Source organism: Anser cygnoides, chromosome 1 (genome assembly GCF_040182565.1).
Source record: "Anser cygnoides isolate HZ-2024a breed goose chromosome 1, Taihu_goose_T2T_genome, whole genome shotgun sequence".
NCBI classification, from domain to species: Eukaryota; Metazoa; Chordata; class Aves; order Anseriformes; family Anatidae; genus Anser; species Anser cygnoides.
In genome coordinates, this window is record NC_089873.1 from 147,815,016 (window position 1) to 147,841,548 (window position 26,533).

A 26,533-nucleotide genomic window follows, 5' to 3' on the forward strand; every position below is an offset into this window, starting at 1 on the left:
TTCTTTCTGCAAAAGCACATTTGTTCTAATGTAGTAAGTCCATTAAAATTAGAAACATTTAGACAATCTGCACATGACAAGTGATGCTGAATATCAATCTACAACTCAGATTTACAGTATGTGTAATCAATAAGAAAAAAAATGCAAAGTCTCCTTACCACTTGTTGTGTAATGTTGACATTAGACTGTCCAAATGTTTTTGGCAGGAGCTGCTTTCCGAGTGTATTTACTGTAGAGGGATGTACAGCCAATAGAGAAACAACTCCTAAAAACAAATACAAGTACAAATCTTCAGGTCAGCCACATTGTATTATTTTAGCAACTGCAGTTTCAGAAATATTACCAATGCATATTAACAGAAACTAGCTCTGAGCTTCACAGAGAGCCAACATAAACGTAGTGTTTATGCATCTGAAGAAAAAAAGATTCTTAAAAGATTTTTAGTATGTTGTCTTAAGCTTCCTCCTGTGTGACCTTACAGCTCAGCGATCTAGTATGAGCATGTTTTAACTCCTCATACTCTATTTTTTCTCTCAAAGCACAGTAGCAGAGCTAACTGGTATCTGATAGAAGGCGTATTACCCTCCTCATCTACCCTCTTTCCTTTGTGGCTGTTGAAACCTTTTCCCACACCACCCCAAAACTATGTCCAATTCCCCAGCATACAACAGACTCTTCTGAGGCATGCTGGTCTACAAGATACTGTATTTGGTTAGCACAGGCTTTTCCAAGAGAGTATTCCCAACCTTCCTCTTTCTTTTAGGTACCCTCTTCCAGCTGAAGGGAATTAAAGAACTGAAGCACACAAGAAACCAGTACTTAGCAAAACACACGCAACACAGTAGACCGACCCTGCAGGGAAAGCTGCTCTCTTCCTGTTCACAAGCCATCCATAGTCACTGTTGATGGTTAAGCCTTAAGCCACATAAGACAAAAGTTCAACTACAAAAATTCTATGCCAGGTATCCGTAGTGACTTAATGCTCCATACCAGTCTTTAAATAAATAAGCAACAAGGACTGAAAAAGAATCATGGGGCAAATAAGGTGAGAGGTTTGACAGCTCCTTCCCTGTCAGAAGGGCATGGCAGAATTCTCATTCCTCTTCTTTTTCCCTTTATCCAATGCAGAGAAAATAATTACTGCAATAGCTGCATCAGGAAGGTCCCTAACCAGTCCTTGATGCCCTCCATCCCTCTCACACGTGCAGGTAGTCAACACAAAGTTGGAGTCTTAAGTCCCTCCTTTCCGAAAGGCCTGTATTTCCCAGCTGCCATTACTACACCATGACAAACTGACAGCTTCACTCAAGAGTTATTCTGAGCCCCACGCAAGCATAGGATGCTGTAGCCCATCATTCTTCCAACTTTTGAATGCTCCTTCAGAGTCAGCAGGTATCTAGCCTGTCACACAAGGAAGGCTGTTACGCCTTTCTCTTCCTTCAAGTAGAGCCATCACTATTGCTGCCTTTTTTATTTTTTTGGCCTTCCTCTTTGCAGAATGCAGTAAACCAGAATAAACTACTTTGACTAGTACCGCTTGTGTATCTTTGCTCAGCTACTCATCAGTGCGCTTTTTTTTTTTTAAACCTTCTCATTGCTTGAAAAACATGAAAGCAAACTGAAGATTCGACTTCCAGCTTAAGAGCTGCAACTGCTCCAAGTTAAGTCCCCTTATCTATTTGATCTCTCATTTTACAGAGCCTTTTCCTTACCTTTGATGGTTCTTGTTGCCTGTACACTTTCTAGGTCTCCTACCCTTTGAGATTTATTTTTGAATGGGACAGACACATTATTCATGACAAATGAATGACATGTTATTGTATAACATTTATTTTACTCCCTATTCCTTCCCAAATAATTCTGAAAATGTAATTTGCTTGTTCCCCAGCAGACACTGATTTCATGTTTTCATAATATAGCCTACAATGACTTTAATAACTTTCCTGAGTGTGAAGAGCTCACTAGGGTTCCTCATTTTATCTGGTTTAGTTTTCATCAATTATTAATCCATGAGATGACTGTCCCATTCTCTGACACCTTAGTTTCTTTAACAGGCCAATTAAGGACCTTGATAATGTTTTTTTGCTGTTGCTTTCAAGAAATCCAAGGACATCACACTGATTAGATATCCCTTATCCATACATTTGTTGATTCTTTCAAAGCTTGACTTTGAAAAGACGTAACTTCCTAACTTCCCTTTTCCCCTCCTTCTAGAGAAAAACATGTTAACTCCTGCCCAGTATCACATTTATCCATGCCTACTAATACTCTTCTCTGTTATGCTCTCAGCTCATCTCCTGAACAGAACACCGACTTCCTCATCTGCAGTTCAAGCCCGCCAAGAATCAGTGCAAGGTATGTCCCTTCCTATCCTGGTAGGATATTACTTGCACGTGACAAGATTATTCCAAGCATGCCAGAAGTACTTCTGCTACAGTGAGATAACTTCATAAACAACAGTCTTGCCATGAGATGCTCCCGAAGCATCTTCATCATCTGTCAACTCTACAGACACACACACACACTTTGCTCTCCTGATGTGTTCAAAACCAAAGCAATTCTTTATGCTATCATGTTGTTTCCATTTAAGCAGTCAGCAAAGACAAATACAAATGCACTTGTAACAGTCCAGTACAACTCCACGCAACAGCAGACGTGAAGAGTCAAGTGGTTAGCTCTGCAGAAATGGACCCAAGGGGGTCCTGGTGGACAGGAGGCTGAATTGAGTCCAAAACGTACCTCTGTGCTAATGAAGGCTTAACAGCACACTGGCCTGCATTTAGAAGAGATCACCAGGGTCAAAAGAAGTGATTAGTCTCTTCTGTGCCTGCACTCTAAGCTGCATCTGGATTACCCTGTTCAACTTTGGGGCCACAGTGCAAGAGGATTCACAAACAGGAGAGTTCAGCGTAAAGCTGCCAACACAGTCAGGGTACTGGAGCTTATGATGTACAAGGAGAAGCTGAGGGAGCTTGGTGTGTTCATCCCGTAGGATGGATTAAGACAGGACAAGAGGTCTGTCTGTGGCATCTGATCACTGCCTTCAAATAGCAAATGGGGAGCTACAGAGATGACACAGCAGAAGGAAGAGAGGCAAGTCTCAAGTTGCTGCACACAGCAAATTCCAGCTAAATACAAGGGGGAAAAAGTCACAATGAAAATGGCAAAGCACAGGAACAGGTTGCCTAGGAAGTTCCCTGGAGATATATAAAAATTTCAACTACTCAAGGCTCTGTGCTTTGAAGTCGCCCCTGTTTTGATCTAAGGCTAGATTAGATGGCCTCCAGCCTCCTTATATTATTCATATAATTCTAGGAATACAAATAGTTATCTTGCAACTACATCATCTGCATGAAGGGGAAGGTATACGTTATGCTTCTTTAAAGTTTTTAATTACATTAGCATTTTCTGTGGCACTGTGCCAGCATTAATACATGCCACTGAACCAACCCGTCTCTGTACAGAAACAGCAAGGTACGGCTGTCTGTACGCACAAACTGATTGGCAAGGAAATGCAAACGGAACTGGAAGAACAGCAACACACCTCTGTTCTAAGCAAAGGCAAAGTCCACCCATAAAAGAGAGCATATTAAACAGGAAAGCAAAACTGCTCAATTAAAGGAAAAAAATGAGTTTTTTTTAAAACAATTTTTTCAATTTATCTCTGCTTCATGCATCCTACTTTCTCATCTACCTGACTTGCAGAAGTTGTTCTAGCATCTCACTGCATTTTTTTTTCCAAAGGCTCATAATACTCTGATTTCAGTGTGTGTGTGGAGTGAAAACTGTTTTTAAGTATACAAGCAGAAATAATGTTATTAACTTAGCTTTGCAAGTGACTGACAGCTCAGTTTCTCAAAGGAATTTTACTAATCATTTGTTAATTACTGTTACTTTTACAGCAATCACTGCCATCCAGATAATCTTGTACTTTATTGCCAAGATACAGTGTGCACTGCAGCATGTAAAAATTAAAACCGCAAGTTTGCAAACAGTTTCCTGGCACCAACTCTTCTTCCTTTTCAAAACAAACATATGAATACAGCTAGTTCCTTGCATTTTTTTCTTCTAAAGAACTAAAGACTTCAAAAAACATGGTAAAAGGCCAGCTAAAGCACTACATATATATATATATATATGTACACACACACACTCTGAAGGACAATACTACTACCTGAATTCTCAGCCTCCCAAGTACTGCCAGTTCAGAAGAAAACTCTTAGCAGCTTACCAATCAGTAAACCACAATGAAAGTAGAACTTCTTTACTGTAAAGCTCCAGAATGTCTCCAAACAGAAGATAAAGATAGAGATGGGATCAAAGAGCGATGTCATATAAAACTTGAACAGCAAAAGCAGTAGCACACTTTAACAGAAAAATAAAATATTCACCTGGAAGTCTTTGTAGACAGGTAAGTGTCTTCTGCATACAGAAAATGTGTTAAATAGCCTGCTTTGGTTACTGAGTTCAATCAGGGTAGAACTCTTGAACTGTTTCATATGCCCTTACCAGTATATGAGAACAAACCCAAGAATTTTACCAAGAATAAAGAATCTCCTGCAGAATTTTAGCAGAGTGGTGGTACGTATAATTATGAACACTTTAAATAATTTGAGATGTCACAGAAAAAGAGACAGTACATCTAAGACAAAAGAATGCCCTCTGCAGACAAGGCAATAGATCTCTCTGAGCACTGACTGCTCCAGTTCATGTAACAGTAGTGACTCTGAATGTGGTGTTTCGTGTCAAAGTGTTTGGGCTGAAGCACTCCTCGCCTCGGGAACAGAAATCCCACTCAATCTAGGCACCATACCATTTGCTGATGCAACCAGTCTTTATGTCTTCTTTACCTGAGAAAGAGCACGCAATAGGAGTGATGCAACAACAGAAATCAACTGAAAAAACAAGCTTGTTTCCTGATAATGAAGGATAAAACTTCTAACAAAGTTAAGTCTTGTCAGTGGAAGCAATATTGTATGTGGCGGAATTCTGAAACTGAATTATCCCAGGCCGAAAAAAGAAGGCATGGAGTAAGAAGAGAGTGGTTTGTCTGGATTCAAAGTAATTCCTACCATTTCCTGCAACAGTCTCAAACTCTGTTCAGCAGACCCGTTTGTAAGTAAATACTCTACATGATTGAAGGTTAGGAGTTGAGCAAAGAGTTATTTTAAGAAAGGTCTAAAGCAAATTAACCTTGCAGATGACATTTTGCAGTACAACTGCTTTTAACTGCTCTTACGAACTCCACAAACTCTTGTTTCAATCCTCTTTAAAACTGATGGTTTTAACAGAGCAGTTGAATCTAGCTTAAGGACATCTATGCAACTTGAAGGTAGCAGCATTATTAAACCATCCTCAATACAAGTCACACATGACTTATGCTTTTGAAAAGACAACACTACTATCAATAACCTGATAAAACTCACAACTAAGAGAATATGAGTTGAAGAGAGCAAAAAAGACCCGTGAGACTTTCCATGAACCAGATGATTTCAGGAAGTGTAACTGACACAAGATCCCATTGTGACTACCACTTCTGAGAAGACCAAGTGTCATCTGGAACATTCCTTATGTTTGGAATTAAAAATAAATAGGAATAGAATTTACATAGCCAGAGAACCACTACTAAAGATGCGAATGCTTGATATAGGATTACATGAAAGCTATGAGAAATATTCGGAAAATGTTGTAGAAACAGTTTGGGCATCTTCTGTTTGTGGATTTTTTTTTCTTTTGTTAGAAAAGAAACAGGAGGGGAAAAAAAAAGAAGTTCTACATCAACAGCTAACAGAATTCCTTACTGTCACCATTTGGTAAAGCAAATACAAAGCTAATTCCAGCTTCAAACCTGTCCACCAAACCATCAGCTTAGAATAAACAAAAAAAGCTTAAAAAGCAAACTAGTAATCAACTGCACAATCTGCTCAGAATATGTGCAAAGAGCGTACTTAGAAGATCTGGGGGAGACCACAGAGGTGACAATTAGATCCTGGGAGCTGATTCCTCAGTCCCCATTCCTGGAAAGCTGCAGTTTGTAACTTCTCTCTCACAAACACCACAGACACATTATGACTAATTATATATTTTTTTGAAAATTAGCATTGAACTACTTCTGAGCCTATCAACCTCCCGTAAGCTTTGACAACACACAGATGACTGACTCCAGTTGTGTGCCAAGCCAAGTAAGAATATCTTTGCTTATTGAGCAAATTGCACCATCACGTTAAGACAACATGCTTACACAGCAGCCTTGAATACTTTTACAAAGACATCAATCTCCCCTGATGTAATACCACAGTATTACTGAGTGCTTAAGTGATTTCTTACATCGACTTAGACTTTTAGCTAATTCTTGCCATCCTTAGATATGACTAATAATACTTCACTCCACATACTACAAACGAGTCTTTCCAAGTCTGTTCAGATAAACTGTGGTCTACTCTTAGACTTTACAAGTCTTTCTAGACTTTTTAAGATATCCTTCCTATTGGCAGCAACAGTTTTATTTCCCGACTGTGACTTTAGACAATAACAATCGTTTGGAATTGTCTGTGCTGCTGTAATGCCCTGGCATTTCATAACCGATGTTCAGGCATATGTTTGCTGAAAGGTGAATCACAGGCTCTGAAATAGGTGTCTGCTTTCGTTCCAGAGGAACAACTCTAAACATTGTCAAAAACCAGGAAGAGCTTGATCTCTCGATTTAGATACAATAACATAACATTGCGAAAGCTTCTAGTCATTTAAATTAAAAGCACAAGACAACGTTCTAGACAGTGTTGAAATAAAAGAGTTTAAATACACCTCAAAAATTTACATATTTGACAACTTTAATTTTGTTCAATTACCAAATCTGAAATGAGAACAAAACTCAAGTTCTTTACGCCTATATAATGTGAAATCTTATTTTAAGGTGTAGGAGACAAAAGGAAGACATCTTTACAAGTATCTTCTGGTTGCATACCAATAATGCCACCTACTGGCATGATAGATGATCCAAGTTCTCTTTTTGATTAATTTTGAAGTTAACCTAAGAGCTTTAATTTCAATACAACACTAAATACCGTTGGCTCTCCTTTCCCTTCCACTCAACCAGGTATTTTCTTTCACCAAATATCCTCTCAAGTATGGGGCAGGATTAGAACTGAACAGTGCCCTACTTAAATACCAACTCTAATCTGACTGTAACAACAAGGACCAGAGTGCAGTACTTTTCTTCAAAATGCAACCTCCTGGAAAAGCAAATTTTCTAAGTCTATAAAGTTCATCAGCAATTAATTTTTTAGAATACACAGACTTATGAGGAAGCTTTACTGGTTCAGTTCCTATTAAAAGTTTTTTCCATTCCTCCAACACATACATTATCTTCTAACCCTCAAAATGAATTCTGATTATAATTATCAGTTGAAGTCAACATACAGGGTGAATTTGAGCATTTCAGGGTTGAACAATTAGCTGGGTTCCTACTACAAAACAAATCCAGTAATTAACAAAACTAGATTAAAAGAAGTATGGTAACAGTAATAATCCCAGAATGGAAACAAACTAAAATAACAAGTTAAGCATCCAGATGAGATTATCCTTGCCTCATATCTTGCCTGCAAGAAGCAAGCAATTACAATCGAGTCACTTTGGAAACTTACTCCACGATTAAACTGCTCTTTTAATTTTGTCTTGAATAAAGGAATTCCTCCTTTTTATTATTGCCAGAAGGAGGGATAGAGCTATAAATCACACTATTTCTTCACTTGATGTTTTAAATTTTCATAAACATTGTTTCTGGTTACAAATTAATCTCAATAAACCCTCAAATTATGAACAGCTTATGCAAATCCCATTCCCAAGTACAGGGTAACAAGCGATGGAACAGGCCCTCTGTGGTGTTCTTAGCAATTGAGGCCTCAGGGAGAAAAATGCAACTGGGTACTTTGGTATGAGCCAAGGAAACTTGCATCTGGGTCCAATGGGATTTATCGTTCCTCCACAATGTCACAAGCTGACAGTACAACAGCACAGGGCAAACAGCAGATATAAAACCATATAGCTTTATTAGCTTATCAGTGAAAGGACATCTGGATACACCACTACCTTTGGCTGCGTGTCAAATCATTAGCAGACTCTAGCAAAGCTGCACTTTTAAAGCACCTGGCGTTGTTCAGGATTTCCCAAAACAAACATGTTTACATATTCTCTTCTTCCCTTCTCAGACACTCTCTGCACATTACATTGCTGCTTCTCTCCCGGAGAGGGTTATACCAGAAAACCACCTTCCTGGTTACCGAGTACACCAAAACCTTGTGCCAAACCAAACACTCTACGCCAAACCCATGGAATTGTGCCACTTTAACCCTACCAGGCTACAAGCTCAGCAGACCTGGCACGTAACAGGAAAGCCGCACTAAGATGCAATTTCATACCTCACCTCCTCTCAAAAAAAAACAAAAAAACACAGGACTTCCAGGAGAACATAGATCTTTCCATCAGAACCTCCCTGGAGCCAAATGTACTGGAAACCTGCATTATCAATACTTCTTCACTGACAGATTGACAAATACTTGAATACTAGAGAAATTTATTACAAATACATTTGTATCAAGAAGAAAAAACTAAATGGTACATTTTCTGAAACTTTCATGAGATCTGGGAATCAATATGGCCTCATATCAAGTTGATGTAATTGATGTATCACTCCACTGACACTTTTCCAAGATTCAGCTTTGAGAACTTGCCTTCCAGAATAAATTCTCAGTGGAGAAGGAACAGAAGTGGAGAGAGAATCTTCAAGTGAGCAGAGCTAATAGCATCATCCTAATACAAAGGAAAACTTGCACCTTGCTTGAGCCACTTGATGGCACGCTGTTTTTTAGGGGGCTAAATGAGGTGCTGCACTCCATTAATGGAAATACATTCCACTAATGTAAGTGAATTTACACCCAGCTACTTCTGAATACACAAGCTTCCAGCTCATTTCCACTGATAGCTCTTATTGCACACTAAAGATGCATTTAAAGCAAGAAAGACATCTTTGAAGCATTTTCTAGAATGGTGTTTTATCTCCATGACAATTTACTCAAAATCACATGCTTTATGCAAAACAGATGTTGTGATTTTTAAACTATTTTCTCCTCATAAATGAAGTCAGATCATGCTTTAAAAACAGAAGTTGTTAGTTAAATCAGCTCTGACAAATTAGAAGAAGTTCTGTGAGTTGTGAAGTGATATGGGTTTGCAGGAACAGGACATAGAAGACTAGACCTAAATTCCCCTGAACTAGACTACAGGTTAATCTGAGGGGACGGGGGTAATCCAACAATGCATGAAGTCAATGGACTTGTCAACACTAAGGTTTATGAGAACATCAGACAAGAAGCAGCGAGTCAAACCTAATACATTTCTCCCTACTTAATACAACTTACCAAAGCATGCCATCTGTCACACAGGAGTAAACCAGACTTAGCAGCATTTGGAAGCAACGAAGGAAAATGGTCAGCCCACCAAAATCTACCCTTAGATGAATGTAACCATAAACATGAAGTTGCACAGAAAAAAATGACACCTCCGTAAAAGTATGACCAACACTTACTTCACTTGGAATCATATACACAATTTTGGATACTTGTGTTCAGGTAGGTTGATAAAAAGCACTAAAACAGGCTCAAAGACTGACTATATGGACAAAGAGCCCATCTGATGTGAAATCTACAAAACAATGGCTAGATGGCTTGTCAAACTAAAGACTTAGGACATACAATTGTTCTTAATAAAGAACACAAACGCACTGGAGAAAACTTAAGCTGAAAAAATAACACTGCCACCAGCAAAATGCATAAACTGGCAAAAATATACTTAACTGGAAGTCAGAAAATAGTTCAGAGTCTCACTATGGACACAGCCTTCCCATAAGAATACAGGGAAGAAAAATCTGATTTTGATACTTAGCATAATCAATTTAGAAAAGATTCTATTTAACTGTCTAGAACTGCAGGCGCTGGAACTTAGCATGCTGTTTTTTCCCCCCAGTTATACTAATTGTAACATACAGCACACACAACTCTCCAAACATTTAGATACTCTTAGTTTTTTGAGCTTACATATCAAATTGAAGTGTTGTAGCCCACATTTTATAAAATTGCTTGATTACATCACACTATCATACAAGCACAGCCACTATCAGCAAGTCCAAAACAGTTCTGTTCAAGGTACTATTTCAGATAGGTGCTAATGGATGCGCTACCATAAAAACCTGTCATAGCCCATTTTAAACTGTTACACCCCTGCGTTTTTTTTCCATTGCTAGAGCATACTGCCCCAAAAGCTGTTTTAGGCCATTGTGGCCTTTATACTTAAACATAGCTATACTAACGAGAAGACCACATATGGAATGACAGTAAAACCACAACTGAACTTTGTACTCGGTTTATAGACAATTATAAACCATAACAAAATCTACAGTTTGTTTGCTGAGTACATAAGACATAACTTGAGAAAAGCTTTACAAAGCTATGCTAAGAAAGTAGTTTAAAGCCAGTAATAAGCATAACAACTAAAAATCAAGAAACAGTCTTACTAAAATTGTGTTCTTACCTTTTCCAGGACTTAGGTTTTGGTCTATAAACACCTTAAGCTCTCCATTGGCTTCAATTAGTCCAGCCTATTAAAGAAAGTAACTTTTATTACATGTACAAACACCGATAGCCTTTTATTGTTAAAGATGGAAGCAATCACACCAGAAGACTCTGCTGCCACTACTCAGTTCCTCACAAATCTGCCACTAACTGCACTGTTTGTGGCACAGTATTTCCCAACTTTAAAAATCTGTTGATTTTTATAAATACATATTCTTAAAAAGCAAGCAAAAAAATCGGTTTACACCTACCTTGCTATTTTGTGCCCTAACAGCATATATGCACTGTCTTAAGAGACAGCTGAACACCCCCCTAATTAGAACCACTGCCGTCTGTGACTACACCTTTTGCTATGTAGGAACTTTTACCCTGTTAGCAACATTATAGCAGAGACAATGTAGGTGGTTAAGAGCACCTTAAGATATTTTAACCAGGAAAATGGCATTAAAAAGAAACACCTTGAGCTTTTCACTTTTTTCTTTAAGGATCAGACTGCAGAGCTCTTAAATGAAGGATTACATACAAGTGTATCAAGTAATCATCATCCTTTGAGAAAGCTCATAGTAGAAATTTAAAAGGTAACACTGGATAGAAAACACATGAAACCACAATTCCTTGTTATCTCCAGACAAAACAGCCCTGAAAGAATAATGAACACAGGACAAACAGACTGTAACCATTTAGAAAAAACAGCAACAAAGTCAACATTTGTACTTACCAGAGTTCAGCAAGTGGTGTTCAGAGGGTGAAAAGTCCCTAGCTGTATTTTGTGCATAGCCTGTACTTCCAGGCTACTGCACATCTTCAAGAGACAAGTATGTGGTCTGCTGTCAGTAGCACAGGTTTCCCCATAAAAGCCTACCTGAAGAGTCCTGCCTGCAATTTGCCAGAAGTTCAGCAAACCAAGCGAGCCACTAGAGGATGCTGTGGTGCTGTTACTATCCAGGTGTATGACAGCAATGAATCCTTAAGATGCAACTTTACAAAATGGGAAACTTTCTACAATCTTCTCTCCTCAATGAAAGGAAGAAAGTGAAAAAAGACAGAGCACTGGGGACAGGCTGGGAAGTGAGAAGAGGAGAAATTTTGTGAAGGGAAGCATAAAGAGCAGTGACCTCTAATAGCATGGCAGAGATGAGGACCTGGTGACACAGAGGAAACTTAAATGAGGAGGTAATGGAAGTGATGGGTAAAATTAAGAGCCTGTAGCATTTGTCCTCCTTTCTCAAAACCTTCCCTCCCCCCACCCCTAAATAATGAAATAGCCTGGTTTTAATGAAACAGCAACAACTTTCTATTATACAAACACTGCCTGTTCTCCACCTTGCCCACAGCAGGGATTCAAAGGCAGTTCTGCTGCCCTATTCCCAGGCACCAGAGCTGACATCAAGCAAGCCACAAGCTGCTCCGTCAAAGAAAGATGGTACTAATCCACCTGAAATCATATCACGTGCAAAGATGTCACTAGAAACGCACTCTATAGATTCTATAGGACCAATATAGGCAATAGGACCTTCTAGAACACTGGAGCGTTGAAGATGAAGCCAAATTTTAGAGTGTTACATTATACTCCCAATTCCACCTCTGTTTCACAACCAGCGTGTTAAACCACACAGGAAGCGCAGCCTTGTTGTCATCACATTTCTAAAATGCAATCCTTCAGTTTCTGTTCAACACCAGAAAGAAGAGGTTTGTAGTCCTAGGACTCCTGCCATTTCTCTTGTCCATGAGAATCCAAAACATACCAATGAGAATGGAAAGACAACATAAAAATATAAGACAATATAAAAACTCATTACATTGAGTTTGTGATTGGCAGAACACCCAGAAAACGGCTGGTTTGATCTGTAATGTCTCTCATGATAGAAGCAGATGAATTTAAAGCTTTTGAATTATTAAATCCATTCATCAGTTTAATATGCAAAAGCAAACTTGCACTGAGCTTGCTTGTCAGTTATAGTGATGGTCCAAATGTTTAAGTGGTGAGCTTACTCAGCAAATTCAAGTACTAAAAGCAAGTCACTGCTGAAATAGGTATTTCAATAATTAGCAAATTAGGTAATTGGGTAATCAATTATTCTTCAGTCCCCCCTTTTTTTCTCTAAACTAGAATGATCTCCAATATAACCATTTCTATTAATTCATTTTATCCTTAGCCAACCAACACACTGTAGTATCAAATCATCAAATAAGCTTCATGTTTCCTTCTACATAATTAAGATATACCATGAAAAACTACCAAAACCCATGTTCAACTCTAGAAACGCAACCTAGCATTACACAGGGTCAGGTTAGTGCCACATAGCCTGGGGAGCATGCTTGTGTGACTGAAATTATGCAAGTCACTGACAAACTGGGAAACATTTGGGAAAAACACCGCATTTCAATCAACAATAGAATACAATTTGGGAGAAACCAGAGAACAGCAATCACTGAAGAACCACCAGCAAGCTGATGAGGACTACAGCAGTTATGGCTGCTCCACCTTGCACACCAGGTGCTTGCAGTTCTGGCAGCTACATGGCTGGAAACGTTCGACTCCTGAGTGTGTGCCTAGGACAGGCTCCAAGAAAACTGCTTGGAAAGAACACTGTCAAATCCCGTAATGAATAGCACCCCCAGCTGCTAATATCCATAATGAAACTTGATTTCATTTCTAGTGAAATCCTGCTACTCTAGGCTCAGTATGCATTTCATGATTCTGGTTACATCATTTGATTCTTGATTAGTAAAATTTATCACTATTTAAGTCTCTTCAAAGTCACTAGCTTTTGGAGATACAGAACTGAAAAGCAAAACTTCCATCCCATACCAAGATACAGTATCTTTGCTCTAAAATAGAACTGCTGGGCAAAAATCTCTCAGTGCATAATTCACAGAAATTTCCACTATTTTTCAAGGTGGGTTATTTTGGAAGAGAATCCATGATTACTCCTCCATAACCATTTAGCACAGAGCAGTGCTCTAAAGAAAGCAAGAAAATAGAACTCAGAGGAAAATGTGACCACAGCTCCCCTTAGGTATTTCACAGTCATGAATTCACGATGAGCAAAAGTAGCATTTGAGTATTTGTTTGTTTTCTCCAATAAAAAAGTAACCTTCTGCCAAGCAGTGTTTAAGCCTTTGCTGATGGGAAAATACACTTAGTTTTCAGGCCTTACCAAGGTACTTGTATCAAGGTATTTTGATTTTGTTTTCCACCTGATAACTTTTTTTTTTCTCCATTTTCTTCTTCCCATGATTCTCAACTTCAAGATGCATAACTTCCTTTAATGATAACATCAGGGCTGCTTGAAATGATATCATGATCTTAACATTTGATTCCAAAGGCTTTATTAATCGTCTGTAACTTCACAATTTGGGGTTGCTTTCCTCTTCAAAGAGATGTTGGCTGTGTATCCTTCTGTAAGCTACACAAAGAAACCTTTACTTTCTGAAACGGGTAACAGGTATATTACCCTTTCTGCTTTTCACATTTCAACAAAATGAACAATTACGTAATAAAAAGAGCTTTTCGTGCTCCACATAGCATTTATCTGTAATGACTTGAGTTCTGAGCAAAAACTTTTATCTCCTCCTTGGTGGAGAACACAGGTGGGAGGTTAAAGATCACTGGATAAATCAGCAAAGCTGCTAATTTTAACTGTGGATGCTAAGTTTGAATAGAGACCTCAGCTACCACCTAGGATCTATCATATCACATTGTTTTCTGTTCCTTAGAAGTTCTGAACAAGTGAAGAGCTAAACATATCACCAAGTTAGGTTTGGCCACCAGCAGGCGAATGGAATGGGAATTCTATTTTTGTTTTGTTTCTAAGTAAAAGTTGAAAAACTGGAAGTCAGTCAATTGGGAAATAAGCTTTTTGCTGGGACGAAAGTAAACCTGAAACAAAATTTCCTAGAACTGCAGAGACTTTTTAGAGTTCAATATCTTACTAACTAGCTAATATTTGTGATCTCTGAAGTAATGCACTAGAAACTTAACACCCTTCCAATGAAAATTAGGTTTCTTCCCCAGCTTTCTAGACTTGCAACTCTATTTCTTTATAAAAAACTTGCATAAAATTATTTGCTACATCTTTAAACTACAGAAAAGTGTCAAGCAGAACATAGACAGAAGGACTGGGAACCTATAAAAGCATGACCAGGTATAGAAGCTTGACTCAAATGAGACTGAACAAGTACATGTCCTATGTCTGTCAGGCTTAACCTGAGAGTAAGGTCACCCCCACTACACTGAGATAAGCAAATACAGGGAACAGAAAGCTGCTTTTGTGCCACAGAAATACCTTTTCTATCTTGCTCCTAAGTAAGCGAGCCCAATTTTAAGCATTCTTTGTGTTTTTAAGTATGCTCTGTGAGAAAACTGAAAGAAGAGGGGGAAAAAAACAGTTGAGATAAACAGAAACAAGCATTTGCCAAAAGGTATTTCTCAGAAAGTTTTAAGTTGCTAACTGCAGATTAAGATCCCTAGAATGAGGCACAGGACTGGGTGTGACAACAAAACATTAGATTTAGGTCAAAATACACAACATTGGTTAAAGAACAGGAGTCAGAATGGGACAGAGAAATAAACAGACAACATTGGCACTGGTGGGGGAAGAAACAGAAAATGAGCTAGAAAATCACATGGAAGATGACAGATGAGGTGTGGAGGTTAGAGAAACTGGGAGTCTCTGAAGAAGTACAGGAAACACAACTCATGAGAACCTAAAAGAGAGTTTTAACAGGACCAGGAGTTTGGATCCCATGCAGAGAAAGGAACAACATGGGAATTGGGAAGGTATTTTCACCTTCCTATGCCAAATTAAGCTATGACTGAAAGGGTAAATAAGCTGGCACTCAGCATTGCAGTAAAGACAAAACTAGGGAATGGAGAAATTGGAAAGGAAAAGCATTCCCATTAGAGTACATTTCCTCCCAGAGCTTGTCAAACTCATGAGGAGGATGCCTCTGCTGTCTGCAGGCACTTGCAAAGTCAACTAGTAAAAACACACGCCTCTGGCACAAACTGCACCTAGATGACCACCACAGAATGACAGTCCCTGGGATCTGCCTGTTTAAGAGCAGGCAATAAATGGAAAAAATAAATGGAAAATTGCCACGCAATTTTACTATGTGCCACTTTAATGACAATGTGGGGGGGGAGGTCACCTTATTTTATTATGAGGAAGCAACACACACACAGAGTGGAAAATTAGCACGGCTACGAGATGGAGAAAACTTATGATCAGGAATAACGCTGCTTAAACAACTTCACTTTTTCTCTCCCCTCTACCCACATGCAGATGTTACTCGTAACAAGATGATCATACGCTGTTTTTCCCATCGGACTCTCATCTCATTCAGGGACCAGAGCAAGCACGCTATGGGAATGAATCATCATATCAGATCAGGAGCCTAGTTTTATGGGACAGCCAATTCATTTTTTTTCCACAGAAATTAAAAGACAATCAAGAAATACAGTAGAGGACTGCAGGAAAGGAAAGAAGGTTCTTAAATTTAAAACATTTGAATTTCATTTTGCAAATGAAGTGAGAACTATGCCTCAATGTACGAAGTAACACAAGAGAACTTTTAAAGTCAGGCTGCGGGAATCTGATCCTGCAAAATTCTCAGATGTGTTACTTCACTGCCTCTGAGCAGCCTGCATCAGCGACAGTTATCATACCACATCCTCAACTCACAGCAGCACCAGGAAGATAAATGTGCTTGTTAACTACTTGGCAATGACCTATACAGTAGAAATAAGCTTCCCAAAGAGTAAACTGAATTATTAGCACCTTAACCTATGCAAGGCATAGTCAAAATGCTATACATTGAAAGACCTGGATCACACAGAAAACCATGAAGATTAATAAAAATTAAACAGGTTAGCAGCTGAATTAAGCACTGTCGATCTCTGCTCTGAATACATGCCCCACTGGTACTACACACACGCTGAACCCTGACCACAGACAGAATGACACCTGAGGGAGTCTCAGTTGTGGACTATGTCAGGACCATTAGCTTTTTTTTTTGGCTGTTTTTCTAAACAGAGTAACATGCCTAGAATTCAGCAAAGATTAAATGAAGAATTCATTTTGAAGAGAGTCAAATAGTGGTCCAGTCTAAGTAGCCACACAGATCAAATATACTAAAGGAGTTAAAATTATTATACTGGATTGTTTCTTACGATAATGAATTGCCCAAGTGATACAATCCGTCCATATGTTAAAGCTGGAGCCCCAGAACTAACTGCAAAGCTGTAAGTAATACTGAACACAGGATTCCTAGGGTATGACCAAAGCCATGGTTTGCCATTTCCACCACAAACTGATCAGCAAAGAAAATCCCAAGTTGTGTCCTCCTGTCCACGGTATCATACACAAAGAGGCAGCAGCTGCTGCCATTGCCACAGCTAGCTCCCAGTGCCATTCTAGATTTGACCTTAACAGACTTCTGGTATTCCAACCAAACCAAATCTTTCACAGCAGTTTGTTCAATAGCACCTGAACACATCAGAATTCAACAAGTCACATTGAGCAAGACTCGTTCCAAAGCCATTTGCCTCACCAAGTTCCCTACCAGTGTATTGAAAGGCTACAGCAGCCCACATTATTTCCTCCTAAGTCTGTGTAGCCACTACTGCGATACAGGGAGGCTTAGCAGCTGTAGTGTAACTAGACAAGTAGCTAGCAGGCTTCTGGGGGACACAGACCACGGTCAACCTTTAGGATCAAGGTGTTCGTTCACTGAGAAAAACTTTGAGAATGTTCAGCAAAGATCGGCCCATTTTTCCCTCCCACTTTCAATTATCCACAATTAATCTCCATTAAGTGATATCCAAGCAAGGAAATACAAACACTAGTCCATAGTGTAACTTAACTCTTAAAAGCTGGCATTTCTGTTTAGCTTGTGAAGATGTCAGCACAGTGTATTTATTCAGTAATGTAACAAATAAATAAATATAGAAAGCCACTACTATTAACTACACATACAATTAATAAAGAAGCTAAACACTTAAAAGGCTATAGCAAAATAATTTATTTCCGCAAATAATATAGCAAGGTGATAGGTAGCTTCAGAGTTGCTATTTTCTGTTTAATAAATACAAACTAACAAGGAAAGCAAGAGATACTCTTATTGTGCGGTTACAATGCAGAAAGGAAAGCTTAAAGATCATTTTCCTTCAGTGTTCTTCAGCAAGGCCTATTTTAAAACATTCTAACAGCATATGAAATCCTAGACTGAGACGCCTTTTTTTTTTTTAATAAGACCTGATTTCATATTACTTCATCTTCAGTTTACCAACTTCTGTACGTGTCAGAACTGACTAAAGTCAAACAGAAATAAATGAAGGTACCGAGAAGTCACTGAACCATAACGGTATCAAAAAAGGTGCACAAACCACTTGAGATCCACTCAAGGTTTAATTTATCTAAGCTGTCTCACTGCAATTCCCAGTACATAACCAAAAACAATCATAAAAGGAGAAACACATGCTGATATTTTAAAAAGGAAATCTGCAAAATGTTTTGAAAGGTTTTCAATACTTTCTAGATATTCAGAGTGCATCATGTAAAAAAGACCCTCAATCTATTTCCTAATTCCATCAGGATCTTTTTATAAATCTATCCCAAATGTAACCTTCTCTTACCATGAAGACTTGCTCAAAAGGGTGATGTACTAGTTCCACATGAAAGCAACCAAAAGTTCAACTTTCAGGATGTTCCTGCAAAACTACTGGTAGAGAAGCAAAGACCTACAGATCTTTCCCCAGATTTAGCACACCCATTGACCTATCAAGTAAGGCTGCTCTAAGAAATTACAGTTTGCTGTCTTCTGGTTTTGCCTTTTGTTTTTTGTTTTATATATCTTTTGCTTAAAGAATATTTAAGTAATACTGTAAAATAAATTCATTAGATGAAATCACATGCCCAAACGTATTCTGAATACCCAATTAAAATAAGCCATCCACCATAATCCCTGTATCTCTAGAGCTCTGAAACAGTGATGTTAGACAAGGTGCTGAACTTTGCGCCAGCAGAACTTCCTCCACTATCTTTGGGATTTACACATGTGCACGGGGTTTCCTTTGCAAAGTTAGATACATGGGCTGTATCTGGTATTCAAAGACATTAATAAAGGCACCATTAAACACTGAAGACAGACAGTACGCTTTATGCAAACTAGAGATTCAGAGAAAAATCCCTTAGAAAGGAATTAAAGAAGAAGATGGCAGTAGAATAAAACAAACTTAAAAAAAAATGATTTTAGAACCAGTGGTCCCCAAACCATTGCCACTGTATGCAACTTATGAAACAGTAACATTTGTGAGCCTTCCAGATGAACAGCTCTCAAGAAAGATATTTCAACCCGTGAGAAGTTCTGAAGGGTACCGCTGGCATGTCACTTCAAAAAGATTGTGAAACACCAAATTAGTTTTCAACTGTACATTCCTCATTAACGTTTTTTAATTCTTTTTTATGACTGGAAACAGTCCATGCAATGAAGGTGAATAACGGAAACAATCATAAGCACCTGCCACTACATATAGAGTATTTATTTATGTAATTAATGTATTTCAATGCATGCAATTTCCAACTTCAGAAGGAACCCTACTCATTCCTTTTGTCTAGCCCCGTTTTTATTCCCACGTGGCTGTAATACCGTGCATTGGACTATCCTTCCTAATAGCTCCAGTGCCTGAAAGTGACTCCTGCTTCTTCTCCTCCATTGTGTAACGGGTTGTAAGGAAAAGAACCACAAGCTTCTCTTCGTGGCTGCTTGATGGGGCCTCAACACAGTTCACTTGCAAAAGAAGTAAGCAGAAGGAGAACCAGGGTCATACCACAAGCTGGATCTTCAGCTGCAGTACAGAAGCTGTTAATTGAGCGGTGGAGGGTATACTAACCAACTGATACTAGAAAGTGCATCATCTGAATTTTCAGGTGATTCTAATATGTGACTGAACACAAGAACAGTCATGCTGGGAGCTGGAAGACAAAAAATTAAGCTACCAAATATACTCACTTTCTAAAGTAATTCCAGCTCCTTCTATTGACTCTGCATCCTGCCTGGCTTTAAGCATGCCAGGGATGGACAGGTCCCCGTTTCACTCAGGGAACTCCACCCCCCACCAAACTACGCCGTGAATCCCGTGAGCAGCACAAGTCAGCTGAGGACCTTGGTATTTTCATTTGGCTCCTCCTGCCTGCAAGGTGCCACATCTGTAAAAGTAGTGGAAGAGTTTACAGGAGACTCGACAAAGACTTAGAGAATGACACATTATCCAGGAGGAGGATGTGGCTAAGCTGGAGTTTCTGGAGATGCTCTGCGCACAATGACTACCTCTGTCTCAGACCAAGAAACTTCCCATACGCTGTTGTCCACTGCTCTCAAAGATGTACGCGGTGCAAGCGTACCCGTCAAACTGTGCCCAACTCTACTGACCTCAACTGAACACAAGCGGTCATTCTGCCTCTGACGAGCAGAGGAACAATCCTGCTTCCATGGTGCACATGTTCTTAAGATACTGCAACCAGTGTTCCCTCATCTATGCATGTTTTTTTCCCCACTGTTTCTTTAAATTGCATTAAAAAAAAGTCAAGTCTTTCTAGTAACTAAGCTCTTCTAAACTGAACGTGGTATTCCATGGCCAGTCTGCCTGGTTCTGGTCGAACTGATTCTCAGCTCCACATAACGCTCACCTAAAACGGCTACGCTTATTGCTATTACCAGACCCCACTGGAAAATGTGTTTGCTCCTTCTTTTTCCTTCTACATTGATTGCTTTCTAGATCTCCTACTCTTTATGTAACAGTTCTCCAAAAAATAAGATTTGGCATACCCACAAGTACTTCAACCCTCACAAGCTGGTATTTCTCTATTTATGTTATTATCTGTCACTGTATCCAGCTATAAGATTAGTCTCAATTATGCTCTTAAGCTCAACCTACAGACTCTTAATTAAGGTGCTTTCCCTTCCCCCCCCAAATAGATTCCTGACCCTGGCAGAGGAAATCAAAGTATTTTGCCAGAAATCAATGCTTCGTTGCTTATTTTCTCTTTATTGTACACTCTGAAGAGCATTAGAGGGATACGTTTTAAAGTAATATTTAACAGAATTTAGACTTTGGTCAAATATCTAGTAAGCATTATCTTGCCAGCTTACCTGATCAGTACTTTTGTAATTACTTAATCCTTTTAAAAACCATTTTCTTGGGTTTGCCAGCATTCTCCATCGAGCTCCCCTTTTGTTCAATTCTCCAATGAAGTCTCAGCCTGCCATCTTTTACAGGCACATAACTTTTCAAACAGCTATCTCAAGCGGCAGCTTTTATAAAGAGGCTTCAGCAGAAAAGCTGGAAGCGAGCAACCGAAGGAAAAGAAACCCTTCTTTTCTTGTAGCAGGTGGGAGGAGGGGTTAAGTAGAGGCGCGTTATCTAGCGGAGCCCTGGCTCCACACCTTCCTCTTTGGCGGGGCTGCCTGTTTCACCAGGCCCCAGAGCAGGCACAGGACCCAGCAGCACAGAGCGAGCGTGGCACGCACCCCGAGCCTGCGCCCGCTGGCTGCCGCACACCGAGGCGCGCTTGGCCACGTAAATGCCACCTGAAGCCCAGACTTTGGGTATGAGCAGCACAACCCGTCCTTACCACAGTTTAGCCATTTCAGCCCTGATGACAAAAAAAGGAAGGAAGGGGTGGGGGCATTCATCAACTGTGCCATCTTCTTCGCCACGGCATCTTACAGTCAGCGACTGCACTCGATAGGTGACACAGCAGAACCACAGGCCGTTAATCACAGCAGTATTTCCAGGTCAAAACGTTTAAATTTACAGTAGAGCAGGTCTTACAGACTTACTATCCAGATACTTAGTAGTACTTTCTCTATCACGATTAATTCCACTGTTTCACTAGGGAAAGAACTGGGACTTGGGACAAAAAAAAAAAAGAGAGAATTATTGTTCTTTTCCCTTCTAAAGACCAAAAATATGTATTAGCACCAATTAGCACCTTTATTTTCTGGCATTAAATGAAACCTAAGGCAGCCCATCATCAGACTGGAAATTTAAAATTTCCCAGCATTCATTATACATTTTAGACGTCGTGTAATGGTGGGCATGCAATAATCCACAACAAGGTAAGCAGTTCATCTTTCTTCCCTGAGGCAGGATTATATATATGTGCAGAGGTTTTTAAGAACAGGTTAGACAATCCTTCAAGGTTTCATACTCTCTACCTACCCTGTTCCAGCGCTCAAAAACACTTAAAGTTTTACCTACAACCTGACCTAGATTATCACTTTTCCATATGCAGCTCAAGTTCTACTCTTAGAAGACGCTGAAAACAGCTTTTTGTTCCCATCTCTACCATCTTCTTCCATTTCTGAAGTTTATAACCACGTATGTTATTCGTCCCTTAACCATTCTCCTTTGTAGAATAAGCTAGATCTTTCAAAAATGAGGTTCTTCCTTAAATGTCTTACTCTCATTATGCTCCCACAGACTTTCTAGGACCTTCATCTGTATTTCCAGGTGCCGGTACTTCTTCACGTAGCTGATCTCTCCTCCAAATGGCGGTATTAAACAAATGTACCCATTACTTTGAACTGCTGCAATTTCATCTCCTGTTCCACCACTCCTCTTTCATTTTCTTCCCGCTCATGTGGCCTTTCATTCCCTGAACTCTGCTATCTGTGCCACACTTGGCCACCCTTATCTTTTACAAGCAAGCTTTGAGTGACTACGTATTTCTGGTTGCGTTTCTGCAAACTAAGATATTTTTCAGTTGCCTCTGAACTACGAAAATTCTCTACAAGATTAATGTTTTAAAACAATCACTATTTCATGGTAATTCTCACTCCGTGAAAGCTACACCACTTCACAATAGATCACACCCTGCTGTTTAAGAATTTCAGCTTGTTTGCTTTTGTTTTTGTTTTTAAACTAAGTGGAGATATATTCTAATTTGAATATGGAATAATATCTTGTCTCTTTTTCGATAGGGAAATGTGAAAGCCCAGTTGTCTTAGGTATTAACAAACTACACCTTAAAAGCAGAACCTGTTTAAACAGTTTAAAAAAATACTGGAATGGGTAAAGATCAAGCATGGTTCAGGAGGCAGGCCACAGAATCAAAGCCGCTAATCTTGAAGTGAGTGGTAATGAAAGTCAATGATGAAAGTCCCCAAAGCCTGTTCTTACTGACACTAATTGGCATCTTTTGGTAGATGGAGAAGAAATGGTGAACACGCGTGGAGACTTCCCTGCCCTGAATATATGATGTCCCATCCAGCAGTAGAAAGGCAACACTAGCCAGCAGCGACACTCATGTTGTGACTTTTGTCAACAAGTAACAACAGAACAGTGGTCAACGACAACCCCAACACCCAAACACAATGTTCTGGGGTATTCTGAACCCCAACTTGTTTTAGTGTTCAACATGAATATACCTAATGCCAATGACCCAAGTGCTTTTATGGGGATAGCGAATTCTTAACATTACTCTGAGAAAATAGCTGCAGATCTGAAGCTGGTTTTATGTTGCTACATCTAGAGGGAAACATAGATGTGCACAGGCTTGATGTGCAATGCACAGAAAGTTTCGCATATTCACTGATGTCAGCTATTATAAAGCATGACCTGTTTTGCTTCTGTTAATAAAAACAAAAGCAAAACATGCTATTTGCTATGCTGCTACATGTGACGTGCTATAAATATACTTACATCTTTTGCCATGTTACCAAAGACTAGAAATCAATCCTCTTAAAATCTTGATGGCTGCAGGACACGGAGACAATGATGCTATTTTCTATAAAGCAAGAAAAGCCAACATCAGCTCTAAAAAACAAGAGGAGGGAAAAGTTTTTTCCTCCCCATTTAAATTAGCGCCTACCCCCAAACACGTTCTGCTTCGGTAATAAAGAAGCGTTTTGAGGAGGAGAAAGTTTTGTGCCACCACCGGCCGGCCCCTAAGCCCCCCGGGCCGATCTGACACGTGGGGCGCGCTGCCTTTGGGAGTCGCCCTGGCGGGGCGCCCTTCCCCCGGCCGATCCCAGCGGGGGCAGCGCTCCCTCGGCCGCCTCCTCCCCACCCCCGTTCGCGGCAGCGGGCGCAAGCAGGCCTCGGGGGGGGGGGGGGGGGGGGAGAGACGACGACGACTCCCCCCGAGGGGCCTTCAGCACCCCCCCACCGCAACCTCCTCCTCCTCCTCCTCGCAGCGGGCGGCAGAGGCTGGCAGCGCCTCAGGCAGACACCCCCCCCCCCCCCGTTCCCCTCCTTCCCTCCCTCCCCCTCCGCGCCCCCCGCCCAGGGCCTCACCACCCGGGCTTAGCCCTGCTCCCCGCGCCTCCCTCCTCCTCCTCCTCCTCCCTACGGCAGCCAGGGGCCGCCCGCATCGCCTGGGGGGCACCGAGAAGGGGAGGGAGGCGGGGGGGGGGGGGGACACACACCGTGCGAGGGCACCCCCCCGGCTCTCCCCATCCTCCCTTTACCCACCTGAGCGGCCGAAGGCGGAGAGCGCCGGCTCCATCCCCCGCCGCCGCCCCCAGCCAGGGACCCGGAGCGGCAGCGGCACCACCACCACCACCACCACGACCACTAGCAGCAGCACTACCAGCAGCAGCAGTACTACCAGCAGCAGTACTACCAGCAGCAGCAGCACCCCAGCACCCGCCGCGCTGCAGCGGACGCTCCCCACTGCACATGTGCGGCGGCGGCGCGCGCGCGGGCCCCGGCGGGAGGGGGCAGGGGCGGAGGGAGCCGGCACCAACGCTCCCTGACGGGGTGGGGGGGGTGAGGGGGGGGGGGGGGGGTGCGACACCGCACGGGCGCGCGCTCAACGGTCGCAACCGCCCCCAACGGCTGCCGCGGGGACCCCACCGGGGGCCGTCCCGCACCCCCCCCCCGGGGCCGTGCGGGGTGAGGGGCGGGGGTCCCGGTGCGGGCTGCGACGGCCCCGTCACGGCTCGGTGCCCCCCCCCTCACACAGCCGTGGGCTCGCCCGCGGCCCTCGCACACCTGCGCGGCCCCGCCGACGGTTGGGAGGGGAGGGGAGGGAGGGGGGGGGGGCGTTAATAACCCCCCCTCCCCCTCCCCGCCGCCGTTTTTCCCTTATTTTAAATTATTTTTATTATTTTTATTATTATCGCCCGTTAGCCCAACGGCCGTGGCGGCGACGGTTGAACGGAGAGGGGGGGGGGGGGGGGGGGATTGAAACTTACACTTTTGTGCGTCCCACCGGCGTGACGCTGCGCGCTGACGTCACGGGGGTGTAGCGTGCCTTGCACGGGCACACGCGGAGCGCTCCGGGCCGCCCGCCCCTCCCTCCGCGGGCACGAGGGAGGGCAGCGAGCATGCGCGCCGCTTTTCGCGCCTTTCCCCGCCGCCCCGCCCCGCCCCGCGCCGCGCGGGAAGCTGCTGGGGCGCTGCAGGCGCTGCGTGCGCTGCATGCACTGCTGCTGCTGCTGCTGCTGCTGCTGCTGCTGGTGGTGGTGGCGGTGGCACGTGGGCGGCGGCGCGCGCGGAGGGCGGGAAAAGCGGCGGCGGCCCGGGGGCTGCCCTAACGGCCGGGGGGGCGGGGGGCGGGGGGGGAGGGACACGCGAGGCTCGTCCCTGACCCAGAGCTGGTGGCGCCTGGGGGAGGCCGGTCGGGATCAGTGCCCGGGCAGCCGCTGTGCAAACACCAGAAACGCCCAGCCCCGGACACGGGGGGAGATGGGTTTCATGACTGGAGATGCACGTTTGGATGCCTTCCTGCCTTATTTACTTCTTTTTGAGGGAGATGTGTCACCTCATCACTATCCACCCGCTCCTCAGGGCGTCTCAGGCACAGCATCTCCTCACTACACGTCTGCCCCGGGTACCACAGCCCGGCCGGCCCCTCCGTCAGTGCCCTGCTCCCCCAACTGCCCCGGCCCCAGCTCAATCACCTGGTCCAACCACCCCCCTACCACCAATGTCACCCACTAAACCATGTCCCTGAGCACCACGTCCAACCTCTCCTTGAACACCCCCAGGGACGGTGACGCCACCACCTCCCTGGGCAACCCGTCCCAATGCCTGACTGCTCTTTCTGAGAAGAAATGTCTCCTCATTTCCAACCTGAACCTCCCCTGGCACAACTTGAGGCCATTCCCTCTAGTCCTATCACTAGTTACCTGTGAGAAGAGGCCGACCCCCAGCTCCCCACAACTTCCCACCCAAGTAACATTAAGCACCTTACGGTAGCTGCAGAAAAAATGCTTCCCAAAAGGCAGCATCTCCTCCTGTTAATGCTGTCCACCCTCCAAGCCATATATATACACACTGAGCCTGTGTACTTAAACTGTTTCTGTATCTCAAGTCTCTGACTACAACCTCCCTTTTTTACATTATTTTTTTTTGAGAAAATTTGTTCCAGTATCCCAGAGGCTCCTGCAGGTTGCAGGACGGCACCCTCAACAGACAGTGGGGTATGTTTGTCTCAGGGCAAAGAAAGGACTACAAAAAAAAAAAAAAAAAACAAAAAAAAAAAAACCTGTTTTTAGAAAGGTAGTTAAATGTCAGTGCAAAGTTATAAGACCTTTCCTCCAATGTGTTATGTTTTACCTCTGAGACTACTATCATTTTTGGAAACTCTCAGGTTGAAGACTTGTAGCCTCTCTAGTGCAGAGGAAAATGGACAGAATCTTCTTACAAATAGAAAGATGAGAAAATGATTCATTAATGACTGTGATTTGTAGGGACTAAGAAAACAATACTAGCCTTTTAGAACAAAGGAGCAATAACAAAGGACAAAATGCGAACCTCATACCACTGCTTCTGCAAACTTCACAGCTCTGCAAACACAAGAATCAAGTCTTTTTTGACCCCAGTTGGTAAAGAAACAGTGATTGAAGACCACCTTGTTCAATTACTCAAATTCCTCTATTTACACTTGTCCTGT

At 42.0% G+C, this 26,533-nt stretch overlaps 1 protein-coding gene across 3 annotated transcripts in view; it reads right to left on the reverse strand.

Moving 5' to 3' along the window:
- TFDP1 (transcription factor Dp-1) overlaps positions 1 to 24,975 on the reverse strand; it is a 41,666-nt gene extending 16,691 nt beyond the window's left edge. Inside the window, exons 1-4 of one of the 3 annotated variants that reach the window (XM_066990525.1) lie at positions 24,831 to 24,975; positions 23,335 to 23,419; positions 10,585 to 10,651; positions 159 to 265 (exon numbers count right to left, since the gene is read on the reverse strand). In XM_066990525.1, the coding sequence (XP_066846626.1) occupies positions 159 to 265; positions 10,585 to 10,651; positions 23,335 to 23,346 (186 nt within the window). In that variant the 5' untranslated portion in view covers positions 23,347 to 23,419; positions 24,831 to 24,975. Of the gene's footprint in view, positions 1 to 158; positions 266 to 10,584; positions 10,652 to 23,334; positions 23,420 to 24,105; positions 24,336 to 24,830 lie in introns of those variants that run through there. The other 2 variants (XM_066990526.1, XM_066990524.1) reach the window with 2 other exon arrangements.
- Positions 24,976 to 26,533: the final 1,558 nt, after the last annotated feature.